Source organism: Parasteatoda tepidariorum, chromosome 6 (genome assembly GCF_982258835.1).
Source record: "Parasteatoda tepidariorum strain Cologne lab strain chromosome 6, Ptep-v5.0, whole genome shotgun sequence".
Taxonomy (NCBI): Eukaryota; Metazoa; Arthropoda; class Arachnida; order Araneae; family Theridiidae; genus Parasteatoda; species Parasteatoda tepidariorum.
The window spans coordinates 93,769,958-93,786,790 of NC_141760.1; the positions used below are offsets into that span (position 1 = coordinate 93,769,958).

General features: G+C 26.7%; 1 protein-coding gene across 4 annotated transcripts in view; it reads right to left on the bottom strand.

Moving 5' to 3' along the window:
* Positions 1 to 16,833, bottom strand: part of LOC107457370 (ral GTPase-activating protein subunit beta) — a 44,540-nt gene that overhangs the window by 19,451 nt on the left and 8,256 nt on the right. For 3 of the 4 annotated variants that reach the window (XM_071178388.2, XM_043045246.3, XM_071178387.2), the window contains exons 6-15: positions 15,443 to 15,703; positions 14,125 to 14,271; positions 11,927 to 12,205; positions 10,970 to 11,214; positions 8,821 to 8,957; positions 7,684 to 7,787; positions 7,475 to 7,594; positions 5,590 to 5,706; positions 3,462 to 3,575; positions 1,646 to 1,786 (exon numbers count right to left, since the gene is read on the bottom strand). In XM_071178388.2, the coding sequence (XP_071034489.1) occupies positions 1,646 to 1,786; positions 3,462 to 3,575; positions 5,590 to 5,706; positions 7,475 to 7,594; positions 7,684 to 7,787; positions 8,821 to 8,957; positions 10,970 to 11,214; positions 11,927 to 12,205; positions 14,125 to 14,271; positions 15,443 to 15,703 (1,665 nt within the window). The remainder of the gene's footprint in view (positions 1 to 1,645; positions 1,787 to 3,461; positions 3,576 to 5,589; positions 5,707 to 7,474; positions 7,595 to 7,683; positions 7,788 to 8,820; positions 8,958 to 10,969; positions 11,215 to 11,926; positions 12,206 to 14,124; positions 14,272 to 15,442; positions 15,704 to 16,833) is intronic. The other variant, XM_043045284.3, reaches the window with a different exon arrangement.

The following is a 16,833-nucleotide window of genomic DNA, read 5'->3' on the forward strand; positions in this document are numbered from 1 at the left end:
AAAAATAAAAAATATGTACAGGTTATTACTAGATTAGGGAAGGGACAATGGGAATAAAAACAATTTAAAACTAGCAGCAAGTACAACAGAACTTCAATTCTAGAACCACCATTTACAGTAACAATGTAGAGCGTTCAGAGCATAAAATTAACAGGAATCTCTATGCAAATATTTCCGTTGGAATAGTTTGATATAAAACTAAAAATTGTTTTATGGTGAACAGTGGTCTCTGTTGTCAAACTTTTTAATTAATTTTGAAATTTGGTGGAAATATATTTTACGATATTCTAAGCAGAACACAGCAAGCCATGCTTTTCAAGCACTTTCTGCTCTTCTTTTTAAATTTTTCCAAATAATTTCTTGTGACATTTAGTTAATTGATCTCCTGAAGAATAAATTGACTTTGTCTTACTGTAAAGATTTTCAAAAAAAAAAAATTTCAAGAAAACAAGAGTGCATTTTAATGCTGTTTGTATAGATTTGTTTTTAATCCTCTGACAATTTTTCCTACAAAAAAGACACTGTATCAAGAATTATGTAAAAAAAAGTCATTCTATATGTACGTTTTCAAAGTGCATGTTAAATATAATAGTGAAAAATTTTCTGACTTGAATGAAAATTTTTAAAATTAAAATCAACTTTAATTAATAATGTAAATCAATATAATTAATAATATATTGAATAAATAAAAATTAATGTAATTAATAATATATTTAATAATTAAAATGAAGCCGAAAAAAACCTCCACTGAATGATATAAACTGTTTAAAAGTTGAAATATTTAGACATTTGTGCTAATACATTTCAATAAAATAGATACATTGAAAACTAATGTTCAATAATTATATTTTATCATAAATGTCATGGTCTGAAGTGGTTTAATACTGGCAATTTTTTCTAACAATCCTTTAAAACTTAATTACACATTTTATATTTCTAGGAGATGTAAGCGCTGTAAAGTCTAAAAATATTAAAAAGATAATTGGTTTGCAAAAGCATAAATTAAATAAATAAACACATAAAGAGATAAATTAAAAAAAAAAAAAAAAACAGACGATAAAATTAGAACACCAAAAGAAAGTTGTTGATTATTTTTAAGATTAGTTTTATTGTGGAATTTGAGTTTCCGTATATCCCGTTACGGGTTTTTCTTGCTGTTTTATGATCTTTTCACTATCCCGTTACGGGTAATTCATATTTGTTACTGTTTGTGTTGTTTGTTAATAAAAGTTTTTTATAATAAAAAAAAACTGAATAGTTCTTGATATAGCTTATGATACGTTACATCGCATTTAAGAGCCCCAATGGCTAAGTGGGGAAAGGTACTGATCAGTCATTGTGACAGATTCGATCTTCAGTGTCCACCCAACTTCAAATTGATTGGTACCAGCCTTTCAGGATGATTGATGAGCAATGCTGACCACATTGCCACCATCATGCTATTGGTTATGGAATTATGATGCCTTAACTCCATCATCCTTTTAGCCTACATACGACTGTTGCATAAATGCTTTACTTTCTTGCAAGTGCATCCTCTACAGCCCCTTGTCAAACCTTTGAAACCATTAAGAGTAAGAAAAAAATGTACTAAAGACCTTTAGCACAACAAATAATATATACAATGTGTTTATAGCACAAAATATACCTGCTTGAGGGAGGTGAATTCTAGCCAATCCAGATAAAACTTCAAGAGCAGCAAGAGAAACATTGAGATCAGTCTTCCAAGAAGATATCAATCTGTGGCAGATGAGGTAGGTCGCACGAAGGAAAAGAGCATGAGTAGAATCTGGGATAAAAGAAAGGCACAAAATGTCAAACATGAGTACAAATCATCACTTTAAAATAATTTCTAAGAAAGAAAAAACAGGAAAAAGAAATTACAGAACCTCAATAATTAAAAATTAATTTTTATACAGGATAATTTTTTTCAATAAAATATTTATTTTAATATTTCTTATGTATAAAAAATTGTCTATATCAATTTGAGACTTAATGTAATTATGCTAAACATTCCTTTTAGATTATCAAAAGGTATAAAATAAATAAGGTTCATTTCAGCAGTTTTAATAAATAATGTAGTTCTTTCTTTTAACCCAAGAGTAAAAACAAATATTAAAAATTTAAAGTAAAATATATAATCGAATCAATATGCTTTTCAGTGCGTAAAAAATAAATGTAATGATTTTGAGTAAACTAAATGTGTCATTTGATGCAAGTTATAGTAAGAGGAACATGAAAACTTTAATTTATTACACTACATAACATTGAGAGCAAGCTTCATATTAGTTTTATTAGTATACAGTTAAAAACATGCAAAAACAAAACATTTAGTTTTATAATTATTAATGTAAGTTTAAATAAGACAATTAATGTAAAGGTGTGAATTAAGGATTCTGTATTTGAATTAGGGAATCCTTAATTCACACCTTTACTTCATCTAAAATTTATAAAAACTTCTATCACTTATTATACTAATCTTGACTGATTTAGTATTTTTTCTAAATAAGGCAGCTTTCGCCTAAATTCCGCTATAATATGAAAGGAAATTTCTTTATTTACACTCTCTAATTATTTGTGACAAAGACTATAAATGAAATGAGATTAATCTAATTACCTTGTATTTGTACTTAATCAGCTACCAATTAAAATGACTCGCAACACTGATACTGAAAATTGAAGCGCCATTAACAATAAATAAAAATAATAAATGTGAGTTGAAAAAAAGCGCTTTAAATAATAGAAGAAATTCTAAACTTAAATCCTGCTAGTATTTAGAAAAAAAAAATATTACAATGCATTTAATTTTTACATAATACTTTTCATCTTTTTTTCCAAATGGTTATGAGGATAAAGAACCTCCATGAAAACAATTTAGTATCAACTTTGTACTTATGAATAATATTAAAATTATGGAATTTTTCTGATACTATCTCTCATATCAAAGATAAAAAACTGTGCCCTTTTTCTGGAAATATTCTGAGTTTATTCCAATAAACATGATCATAATTTTTTTATAAAAGTAAACTTTTTTACAGCTTTTTTATAAAGGTAAATGTGTCAATATTTTGTTCAATTTTTAAAGAAAAACCCCAGCATCCACGCTTGATAGAATAGTTTAAATAATAAAAAAAAATTTAAATCAATAAAAATCGACAATATTATCATGTAAACCAATACACTATTTTTCAAAAATAAACATATATTTTATTTATTGTATTAACAAAGAATAATTGAAAACACAGAAACAGGCATGTTAAGACACACAGAGAAAATTAAAATATAAACAAAAACTACAGCAAAGCAATACATTCCCAAGAAGAGAAACTAAAAAGAAATGATAGTTAAAAATGAATGGATCCACCACCAAGGGTACCACCACCACAGGAAAAAAATAAGCACAAAAAGAAACAAATGTACCCAAAAGATATTTCTTTTCATACACATTTATGTTTTTATTTTACCATCAATAAGAAGAGGGAAATCAGCTCTTAATAGGTTGTCAAGGTCAGGACCCAAACTGCTACACTCAGATGAGCTTAGAGAATCGCAACTTTCAGCTACTTCTGTCTGTAGTTCTGGAGGAACCATTAGAAAATCCATCATTTGGAAATATTATAGGCTAAATTTATTTTACCAAGAATACAATATATAATCGAATTATGAGCACCAAGGACATTTGCGAGTTCACTTGGTTAATATTAATTTTCAATTTGCTAATTGATAAGGGAAATTTAAAAAAATTTTTGTGAGGCAACTAAAAAAAAAAAAACTAAAACTATTTAATTACACAAAAATTTTAAAGGTTTAAGCCTTTCAAGTTGTTTTATTAAAAGGATTTAAGATAATAATTCTTTCATCTAAAGATTAACAAAAAAAAAAAAACTGTTAATAAAATGTTTACTGTTGATGATAGATTTTAAATTATTGTAAAACTAAACATTAAGTATAAGAATTTTTATAAGTTTGCCATGAAAATAATTTTTTCTTAAATATTAAGTGGAGTAACATTTCATTCTTTATAATTAAAAACATAAATGAAATTTCATGTAAAAAGATATTTACTCATATTGGTAAAAAAAAATGCATTATTTAAAATCTTAGTCCATTAACAAAATATTTATGTGGCAAAAAATATATATATACACTCTGATGTCAATTATATTGCAACACTTCCAAGGCAGTCTAATAGTAAAACTGATCGATGAGATAAATGGTTATTTATATTAAAAAGCTATGATTTATATAACAACTGCAAAAGAAAACAAAGCTCTTATAAAAATAAATGTAACAAAACTTCCATTTTCCCAAATTTCACCAACACTACAGTCCTGATAAGGTAAATCACTTCTTAATGTTAATTTTTGAACTCATTTTTATTTGTTTTAATAAAGTTTAATTTGTAACAAGTGTTCTCATACAATTCCCCTGTGTTAATATATGTCCTACACTTAGCTTTTCATGCTGATGATTGACAAAATGTATTTCTTTACAATTAATAATTTCAGATTTCTCTTACTTCACTTTAAAAACAGATCATTAGTTGAATACTTGGACAATATAATTCCATAGCAGAATTTACAAAGTCAATGTGCAGCACAATCTTCATGAATTCAAATTTGTCTAATACAGCCAGAATCATTTATTTTATTTTTTTATTTTCTATTATTTTATAACCATCGTTGAACAGCCGACCCAATTTCATGGGTTTACGACTACAGCCAGAATCATTGTAAAAATTAGGCTTAATCTAACATGTGTCCAACAACATTATAAAAAATGTTATTCAGAAGTTGCTATTTTAATAAAATTTTTTGCACATTTTAAATGAATGGAATAATGAAATAATTGAAATTTAAAAATTGGGACGAATCCCCATCAAGTTTATAACGATTATATACGTTAATAAGCAACTGGGTGTAAAAATTTGTTTATTAATTTTTCCTTGTCTCTAAATTTTTTCTAGATTTAGGAGTTGAAAATGATATTTCTGTTTCTCCTCTCAATAATATTTTAGGCTTACTTAATAAATATAAGAAAAAAAATTTTCTTCCGATACTGTAATGTTTTTTTCTTTTTTTCAAAAAAAAAAAAAAAATCTGAGATGAAAATAATCTGCAGAACTTTCTGCCGTGCTGGAGGATTTCTGCTATCGGGATGATAAGTCATATTTGTAAATTATTTTGGATATCGCTTTTAAACAAAGACACAATGATATTTATGAAGGCAATAAGATAATTCCAGTCATTGTGCTGTTACCGAGTGGGAAATGTGGAAACTTCTAAAGTACTTATCTGAAAGCAATATTTAGTAACAGTTTAATATAAAAATAACAAAAAGTGCAGTTTAAAGTTATATTACTCGAAACACTTCAATTTAAAAAATTAAATAAATTTATTCAATTGTCCATTTATTAATAAGATATTTTCTGTGAATATCAATAATGTTTCACACTGAACGCCATGGTAACATGTTTCCTTAAAATATTTAGTGACATCAAGGCTAAACATTTTCCATAAAATAATTAGGCATTCAAAAAATAATTTTTTCACATGAGATTGACATTGATTATAATTGAACAGCATTACATACCAGATGACAGTAAACTATTAACAGAATCAACACTAGCATTGTCATTTGAAGGCGGTTGAGTTATTTGTTCATTATCTTCACAAGCTGCCGAATCTTGAATGAAAAACATAAGACCTCCTGCAAAAAAAAGATGTTCTGAGTATAATTTTTTGCATAACGATAAAATATAATTAATAACTTTTTCATCAGACATATAAACTAGAAAATAAAAAGACTAAAGTTTTAGACTAATGCGACCGAGTGAATAGTTAAAAATAGGCAAAACCGCTAGGTCTGGATACAGACTAGATACATTTTTTTAATATTTATTCAATACAAACATTATTCAAAATACATTTTTTACATCCAATTGTTAAAACATAAAAATATTTTATACTAAATATATATTTCTATAAAAATATTTTCACAGAACATTACATTTCTGAGTAAGTTTGGTTACATATTTTGTATGGCTATAGATCCAAATTTGGATCAAGACTCATTGCTGCTAAAGTAAATGATTTTTGATCAAAGAATCAATGAGCCTTGACCTAGATTATCATCAAAAAGATAGGATTGGGACAATCATAAAATAAATAACTATGTATGTATTGTAAATGATTTTGTTGAATCTATTATATAGATAAACATCACGATCATATAGATTTAAACTTAGGATACAACATAAGGCAAAGAAGAGATAGGTAAAGATTGATTTAAGCTACTCAGTGAAAAACTAAAATATTTAACCTACAAAAAAAAAAAGATCAATATTATAAAAAATTAATTAGCAAAGTTAATTCAGACTAAAATAATGGTCAACATAATTACAGTTATTAATTTTATTAATTGACAAAAAAGTTTCTTAGTTATAAAGTTCACTCAAATTAGTAAACGCTTTTTTTTGCATGAGGTAATTATTCAAAATTCAAAACATATATAATTTAAACATAATATAAATTACGAATAGGCACTAGCAGTGTAAATTTATGGGGAAAAGGAAATATCAGATCTAATAAAAATAAATATCTGAATTCGTCGATGTTCCTCCTGGGAGAGAAACTCCAAAATGCCACCCTGTGGCTAGAGCTCCTCCATATATCACCAACAGCAAGTGAAAAACTATATGAATTAATCAAGGAAAAAAAACTTCTGTCTCCCCAACTTTTTTGACTGTGCTGTTAATGGTCTCTGCTTATCGGCTGCGGGTCCTTGGGTGAATCCAGCTCTGGATTCACTATACTGGTGTTATCTCATTAAATAGTATAACAGAAAGTGTTTATACAGGGTGGCCGCTAAGACGCGGAATAAAAATCTCCTAATTTTTCCAGATCGATTTTTATTGAACTCCCCTTAGTTTTGTAACACATGGCATAAATTTTATATTTAATTTTTCAGTTATATTTTAATCTCACTCAGAAAATATGTTACAAAACACTTACATTTGCTATTAGAGTTGAAAATAAAAAATTTTTAAAAATTTTTTATACTGAAAAGCAATTGTTTTGGAAGAAAATATTGGACTTTTCAGTACCTTAAATTAATTCTTTTCTTCATTTTAAGTATTTTAAATTTAATTTTTCAGTTATGCCTTATTCTTATACATAAAAAATATATATATAAAAAAACACTTATCGTTGCTAATAGAGTTGTACATTAAATTTTCTTTAAAAATAATAATTACGAAATAAATTTTTAAAAAAAATCTAACTTTCAAGTGACACAAATTTAATTAATTTCTTCTGAATTTAAGGGAATTTTAAATTAAATTTCCTGACATATCCCTGATTTTTTTCAGATTAATAAAATTCCCTGATTTTTTCCTACTCTGTTTTCTGTGGTCACACTGTTATAGATTAAAGATTATTAACCAAGATTAAGATTATTTAGAATAAAGATTATTTACCTAGAAGCATATGTGTATTCAGTGATTCAGTTTCAACCTGTAAAGCATTTATCAAAAGATTCACAAGACGAATCTTCAAAGATTGGAATGTTAGATTAGACTTCTCCGTAGATGTAAGAGCTATAAAATGTAACACAGAAAAAGGCAATTAAGTTGAAATTATTCATAAATCAAATATTTAAATAAATGTCTTTTAAATAATTGCTTACTCTTTATAGGCAAGTTGAAAAAATGTAAAGGCAAAGGAAGCATAGAAAGCAGTAAATGAATCGCTGAATGACGCAACTCAGCATGAGCAACTAATGGCCCAGGTCTGAAAAATTTAAGAACATTTATAGTAAAGATATAATATAACAAAAAGTAAACAACATGACTGATTGTAACAGGAAAATTTTTTAGATGCTTCATGATCAAAATTATTATTATATTAAGTAAACTTATTATAAAATCTTGCAAAATTTGAATATTTAAGAGTGATTCATCTAAAATTATATGCCATTTATGTAGCAACTTTTCTGAATAAAGCAGGTTTGTTTTTCAAAGGCAAAATTATCATGGTTTGCACCTAGACAAATTCATATGGGATTTTCTAAAAAAATCTGAATAAAATTGTGTAACTATTACAAGGATAAATGATTTTTGGCATCGAAAAAAAAACTGTTCATCTTAAATGTTTTCATACCTTTTATACCTAAACCTTTTCCCTTGACATTCCACAGCATATGACAGTTTTTAAGAACAAAATAATTTGATTTGATTTTTGAACATAAATAGATTCTAAATCTAGTTTGAAATATAAATTTTTTCTCTTTAAAATAAAATGCCCACAGTTTAAATTTTTAACTTTTATTTTTTGGAATATCAAATTTAAAAAAAAAAAAAAACTCACTAAATTGAAATATTCTTAATTTACCGACATGCAGTTAGACTGATTTTAGAAACTTTTTGATTGGCTGAAGTGTCCCATTTCTTTACAGGACAATGTCAATGATAGATAACGAAGCCACCAGAAAGAAAGAGTGATAATTACAATTATAAAAATGATTTACAGTTGGTATTAAGCAAGCATTAAACAAAAATAATTTGAGTAACATACATATTTACGTCAATAAAACAGAGCAAAATAAAAGCAGGTGCCTTTTTGAATATACTGTACTAAACTAAAAAAGTACAGTGCAGTATGCTAAAAAACTCTATACTAAGTAAAAAAAAAACTAAGTAAATAGTAACTTGAAAAAACAAATCAAATGTAGTTATGCAAAAGCTTTAATTTAAAATTAATTTTTCTTGGTAATAAAACACAATCTATAAAAAAAAGAATGATAATAATAAAAAAAATGCACAACCTCATTTTTATTTCCCCAGGTAATACTAGCTCCAAAGCCTGAAGAAAATCAGGAAGAAGTATCATAACTCCATCTAAATCTTTTCTGAGCAAATCACTGGAATTCATTAGAATGCTAGATAACATTTGTCCCCTAGACTATAAAGAGAACAAAATAGTTAAAAAAGCTTAAAGTAAACCTTTGTTGACAATTGCTTTCCTGTGGATGTACAGTCTATGTAAAGAACTCACCTCACCATTTGTCTGAAGCAGTAGTGGTGACTATGATTACGAGGTTTAATTATTTCCAGTAGGGGTGTTACGTCAATATTTAAGACAGGTTTTGGATCGGCTTGGCTAGTGAAAGGGTTAGGGGAGGGAGAAGAAAATCTGCAAGTTCTTGTTTCTATGTCATTAAGCGGTCTTATACTTTGTGGCGAGGGGAGTTCTTTACATAGATAAACAATTGGCTTTTTCAATAGCATACAAAAAATTTTCACATTTTTAAAAATATAACTTTTTAAGAAACTATTTGACTGCTTTGGTCCAAATTTTGTATTTTGACGCTAAAAATTTTATATTTAAAAATGACGCAAAAATTCGAATTCCTTAAAATTTAAAATTTTTTCGACTATTATTGAATAAAATAAAAAAATAAATTATAACAGAAACCCTTATCCATTCAATAGCCTGAAGCACAAAACCCATAGCCCTAGGTAGATTCCTGGGAACACATGACATTATGAGGCTTTGCGTGGAAATATCTTTGAATAAATAAATTTTATAACCGCTTGCAAAAATTTCTTGATTTGCTTAAAAATTTCTCGAGATATAGCCAAATACACAAAAGTAAACTTAACATTACAGGCTTCAAACTTTCGATCACCCTCCTACCTAAACAACTGGGACCATATTAATCAGATTGCAGATAAACACCATGTTTTGAGTGTTAGAAATCCATATCCAACAAAAAAGATAAGTTTATTGTTAGAAAGTACTTTTTGTGTTTTATTACGTATTTTAAAATATTGTCTGCACTCATTAATTAATAAAGTTAGGTATTCAAACCATTAAAATTGAGTCTTAGTATAAGAAAAACTGTTAATAAGATCAAAAGTTATTTAGAGTGTTTACATTTTTATTTTGTATACTCTACAGTTAATTGTTTCGATTATAATAAACTTTTAAGCAACAAAACCATTAACACCTGCTTAAAATAAATTTGATACATCAGTTTTTGTATTGATGAGCAGATAGACAGGTTGGAAATCAAAAATAATTCAGTGACATAAATAATTCAGTGACATAAATAATTCAGTAACATAAATAATGGTCAACATTTTACAATACTAAGACTTAATAAAAAAATATAATTAGATATTATAGTCCAATGACATATAATTAGATGTCTAAATTTCTACAATATAACATACATCTTAAAGGTAAAAAAGGACTTATAAAGATTGAATTAAAAGTAGAGTTATTTTATCTGAAAGCCAACTCAAAATCTGTTTATTACATAAACCAGCAGAATGCTGCCAAAGTTAAGCAGGCATAACTTAGCTCTTATTAATGGTAACTGCACAGAAGAGTGATAAAATATAATATTATTTTGTTCCAATTTTAAGATTAATAAAAGAAATTAGCATTTATAGAATACATGTATCCATCGATAAAAATACATCAAAACATATTTTCTTTAAAGATAAATAAAAAAAAATTTCTTATTAGTCATATTTATTTATTAGTCATTGTGATATCAGAATTTATCACTTTGTTTATTATTTGTTATTAATTCAGAGATGGCAATGCAGTCATTGTTCGTTTGGGAATTATATTCTTCCTGAAAGGAGTCAGTTCTGTTTTGAACGGCAACAATTAATGCTGTTTGGCACGAGACTGTTTGTTTATGCCATTATTTTCTTTTTTAAATAAAAAGTTGTCTAGTTTCATTTCAGAGTTTTGGGAAAAAGTCTATAGCAATTGACCAACAGATACTACAGTCATTGTGGGACAATAAATTTAAAATATTTATTGAGTGATAAATATTTTTATGTCCTGTTACTTTAGAACTGATATATTGTTTTAAAGTTCAACTTTAATGAGATACTCATTTGGATTACATAATTTCATAAAATAAATTAACAAGAAAAAAAACATTTTATAATTACCAAGCCACCGGATAAGCCATACTGCAAGGCAGAATAAAATCTGGCTAAGTACACAGGCAAAATTTCCTCACCAGTTCTTTTAGCACAAAATATTCTACACAATGAACCAACAGCCTCTGCTTGCCCAGATTCAAAATTTTCCAAAGTAAGATTAGGCGGTATTTCAAAAGACTCTAACATGGGTGCAGTGCTTTGCCTGCTATCAAGAACAAGAGAACTTGGTCTACGTAAGCTAGCATCACTTTCTGGAAAAGCAAAAATGAGAGTGTATTGAGTAAAATGTTCTTTATACATACGCATGTTATACATTCAACATTTATCATTATAATTTCTCTTGTTCTAGCAATAATGTATACAGCATGAGGTCATTAGAGTGCTAATGAGCAAAAATTATATAAATATTAACATATAACTAATAAATGCTGAACTAATTTTGATTATAATGCTACACTTAAAAAAGAATTAGAAAAATTAACTGATCATAATGAAGCATAAGAAACATAACTTTTTTATTAAACTAACCATTCAATTGACCATTTTCATAAAATAACACAAGTCTCGAGAACTGCACAGTTTAAAACAAAATCTAGAAAATCAAATGTTCTTCAAAAATAAACTGTTCAAGGAGCAAACATTTAATATAGATAAAGAATAAAATTTTTCAAGGAAAAAAAGTATGATTCATACATTTATTATATTCTTTCAAAAGATGTTTACAAAGAATGCATTCTTTTAAACCAAATGAATTCAAATGCACATTGTGAAAATTTTAGTATGACAGTGAAATATTTTCTCTTGATTATCTTATATTGCAAAGTAATTTACTGTTAGTTTAATTAAAGAATTTCTGCTACTCAGTCTGGGGCTCTATCGAAACAATAAAAAGCATGTTTGTATATTACTGATGTAAATTCCAAAATATTTATTTAAATAGATAATGAAGAAGAAAACACTTACGATCAGAGCTGGTGGTGAACGCGGACATATCTGAACCAACTAAGGCAGCTTCAAATAACCAAGATCCATAGAGATGAAGAACTGAATTACATTTAGGCCTGGACGGAGAGAGGGGAGGTCGTAAAGGTGGAGCTGCAGTTGTTGTTGGTGTGGATAGCGGAGATTGCTGCGGAGTCTGTGACAATAGCTGTTGCTGAGATTGTGATATAAAAGATGATTGACTGCCAGATGTAGATTTTACCGATGTTAAATTTGAGATGAGGCTCGTTTTTTGAGCACCTAAAAGTAAAATAAAAACATCCAATGTTTGGAATTTAAATGAAACAATGAAATAGAAAAACAAATTAACAATTAAAAATTTTTTTTTGAAATAATGAAAAAAGTTCTAAAAATATTGGAAATAATTCCTTTATAGAAATTCCTGTTTTTAAGTAACATTATGAACTTTATCAGAATGTAAAAAAATATTCTAAAATATAAAGTAAGTACATTATAACACCAGTAGGTACATTATTTTTACATTTGGAGAGCTATTTCTGGTACAAGGATTCGAATCACTCAACAATATTAATAATAGCAGCAAGACACCAATCAGCAGTAATATTGAGTGCAATGCACTCACTGTGCCGCTGACTGGCTAAAATCTAATTTTGAGTACTTAGCACTCAATATTAGATTTTTTAGTCAAAATAAAAAAGAATTTTAACGACTTTTATTACAATTATTTAGCTACTTGAATTTTTGATTTTTAAAATGTCAGGTTTATTACCTTATCTGGCAAGACAAAGACATGACATGATTTACATGGTTTTACTTTTAAAAAAATTTAATCACCATACTATGAATAATATTAAAATATATAGGAAGCATCTTTGACTAGAATATGTAAAAATTGTAGAGAATTTCGAAATAGATGTGAGAATCTTCATAGTATCTGGCCAAAAGATTATAAACTTAAAAAAAATTAAAAGAATGGAACTCTATGTAAAAAATTTAAATAGCATAGAAATATTTTACAAAGTATTATATTCATTAAAAAATTTGTGATGAACTGCATGTATTTAATCATTTTTAAAATATAAATAGTCTCAAACAACAACAAAAAAATATTTGTTTTTAATTCTCAAATATAATTGATTTTTGAAAACAACTCAAACATGTTTTGGAAAACAATAAAAATTACTATACTAAAAATAACAGAGATTTAATTAGCTAGCATATTTCGAAAAGATGTTTATTAACAGTTAAAAGGTTAATTGAAGAAAACTAAAAAAAAATTTTGGAAAATATTTTATACTATTTCCTTTTTGTATAAAAAGCTACACACATTAAAAATAAACATGGCAACTAAATATAATAATTTTACGAGCTTTTCAAACATAAAAATTTTAGAAAACTATATATAAGGCCCTAATGTCTACATATATTTTGATATCACATGTCTACAAAATATATGATAAACTTTGAAAAAAATTCATTAATATAAATAAGCTGTTCTTATTTTTAAGAAGCTAGAACTAAAAATTGAAATAAAAATTAAAGCAGTAATAATTGGAAATTAATGAATAGTTACTAAAATATTTTAAAAAGATAATTGACCAACATATAACAATTTAAAATACTTCTTAGAAGCTAATGAAAATTAATTATTGTGTAAAAATTAAATCACTTTTACAGTGCAGAAATAATTCAAAACTGCACGTCTTTGTTCAGCGCCGCAACAAATAATAAAAAAAAGAACTGAAAAACTATCACATTTACTCTATTTCTAAAAGGAAAAAAAATAAGGCAATAATCAACACCTGACAATTTTAAATGTTTCTCAGAAGCTGATGAAAATTAATCATTGTGAAAAAATTAAATAACTTTCACAGAGTAGAACTTAATTAAAATCTGTGCATCTTTGTTTAGTGCAGTAACAAATAATTGAGTAGAACTCAAAAAGCTATCACATCAACTCTGTTTTCAAAGGAAAAAAATAGTGAAAAAAAAATGTAGATAGTGCCAAGTAATAGCAACTGAAGATTTTCTTAAATAATAGCAACTAAATAAAGAAGCTGTGGGTTTTAAGTGATAAGATTTTTTTTTGTTCATTTATTTTTAGGTAGCATAAGAAATATTCTATTGACAAGATATAATAGGTGAGTATGATTTTTTTTAAAAAAAGATGCATTTTACATTTTAAGAAAAAATATTACTTTTAGTTGCAGAATCCTTTGGGGCATTTTTAGAAAATCCCCTCCGGTTATGGGGTGGAGTGCTTGAAGTGGATGAAACTGTATGAGAAGAATGAGAATAAGTTCTGGGAATGTGACTAGTTTCTTCAACATCAAGCTGAGCGATTCCTGAAAAGATATTTTACACTATGGATGCAATTAAGAAAAAAAAATACAAGGATATTTAATTATATTAAAACAAAAAATAGTTCTAATGAATTTTAATAATATTACAGACTAGATGATAAAATTACATAAACATTATTAATGTCTGACACTAAGGGAGCAGTACTTAATAGTGCTTACAAAAACAAGAAAAGCATATAACAACCATAAGTAACCGTTCAAACTAATTAATATTAAGAAAAAAAAATTTTTTTAAAATTATAAAACATTTTTTTAAAAATTTATAAAACATTTCAGACTCACAACATAATTTATTGCATATTTTATTTAAATTTTAATAAACTGAGCAAAATATCCTTTTCAATAGATTTTTAGGAATTTTCTTATATATCTGGAAAATCTACATTAAAAATAACTATTACTGTATCCCTTTAATAAATGTAATGAATTTTTTTCAATACATAATAGAAGAATTTTTGACAAACCAAAATAATTTGAAAAATCCAATGGTCTACTAGAAGATTTAGTAGAGGTTGCAGATATGCATATAACTTAATTCTATTTATTTTAAAAATGTCATAATTAAAAATGGGGATCTGCTAGCTAAGAAAACAAAATTAATTAAATTACATTTAGTAATTTAATTAATGTAAAAACCTTTGCAAATTGTTTATTTATTTATTTTTTAAATTTTATGAAAACAGTCTTTTTCGTCTGTGCCAATTTTCATTGTTGGCATATTATCGAAGTACAATTTCATTTTGGTAGGTGTTATGAATTACGATTATTTATGTAAAAAGTAATTCTGTTTAAAAATGATTACTTACAAAAAAATTTATATCTAAAAAATATTATTTTAATATAATACTACTTTTGTAGGGAGTAGATTTGAAAAACTCAAACAGTTATTGTTCATGATGTGATATAGAAATACATAAATTTTCTTTTGTTTTTGAAAATTACAAAAAAAAAACATGTTTTTTTTAATTAATTTTTTTAATTTTTTCCACTAACTAAATCCATTTTTTGGTTGATTTCAAATGTTATTCATTAAAAATAAAAGCTAGTGTACTTAAGAGCTAAAATAAAAGTCATAAACTTTCTTCAATTAGAAATTAACTTCGTACATAATAATAAAGTGCCTGTTCAAAAAATTTGATTTTTAGAAATTTACCTAAAAATACATCCACAAGGTTGGATATTCCTTTCATAGCCTTATAAAATATTTGAGGAAGAACAGCAAGGCAAGGATGTTGGCAAGGATCAATTACCATTTCGCTGCTCAGAGCAAAATGGTAGAACTTTGGAGTTTGACTGATGACCTCTGGTCTACAGAGATCAACTGGATTACCCAAAGTGTGTAACATTCTATACCATGCTTGAGCGATACAGTCATTGCTCATATCAGCAGGAACTAGATGAGAATCATCATCACCTACATGGAAAAAACATAAATTTATATTACATAATGTGAATTTAAATGTGTACCTATTAGAGTGAGGTGTGCAAGTTTGTTTATGCAACAATGGTTTAGAGCAGTGTTCCGCAATCTTTTTATAACAGCGGACTTGTCAACGTTTGATAATTTTACCGCGGCCCGCTGAGGGGGGGAGGACATTGATTGCTTATATTTTAGATTATTCTGATTTATTAATTTTAATTTAATTGCATTTAAACATGTCTTCAAAATAAAATACAACTACACCAAAAAATAAATATATAGTGATTTTACATTTTAATTTACTAGAACATTTAATCAATGAGAACCCTGAGCTTGCTTCTTTGCAATGAGACGGCTCCATTTGGGGGTAATCGGAGACAATGATACATTACAAACCCTTTATTGGGGAACACTGGTTTAGAGCAGTGATTTCCTAAACTGTCTACTAGTTGTTTGTGGTGACATCTTCAGTATATCTCGTTAAATTGATTTCATACTAACTAGAAACATAAGTTTATAGGCAATATACTAAATATGAGAATATTTTTTAAAAAGGTTAGTAGTTTTTTTGATTGGCAGCTCACAGTAGGATCTAAAAACAGTAAAGTAACTCAGAAGTTTCACAAGTTTGATAACCATTGGTTAAGAGAATTATGAAGAATGAGTCACAAAGAACAAATATATTTAGTAACTCTCAAGAAAAGAACAAAAGACTAAAATTATAAAATTAGCAATAAAAAGTACAGGTTGAATGTAACTAATCTTGAAACAACCACTGAAGCACAAAGTAGGATGCCAGAAAGAATTAGTGGGATCATCATCAATCTGAGATTGATGCTTATTAAAAATTTCCAAAACTTGTAAATGATTAAGAGCCCAGAAAAAAAGAGCTCCTTGGATGGAAAAAAAATTGTCCTGAAAGAAACTGTTAAGTGAGGGCTTTTTAGTTTAGTTTCTGCTAGGTTTGAAATCTTTTCAGTCTGTGAGTTTTGATTATCCCAAGAACATTTTGAAAGTAAAATAGTTTCAAAACTAACTTAGTTAGTTTTTTCTTCTTCAAACTAATTTCTTTTCTAATTTTTTTTTACAAGTTCTATATTTTTCTTTTCTTTTTTGCAAATATT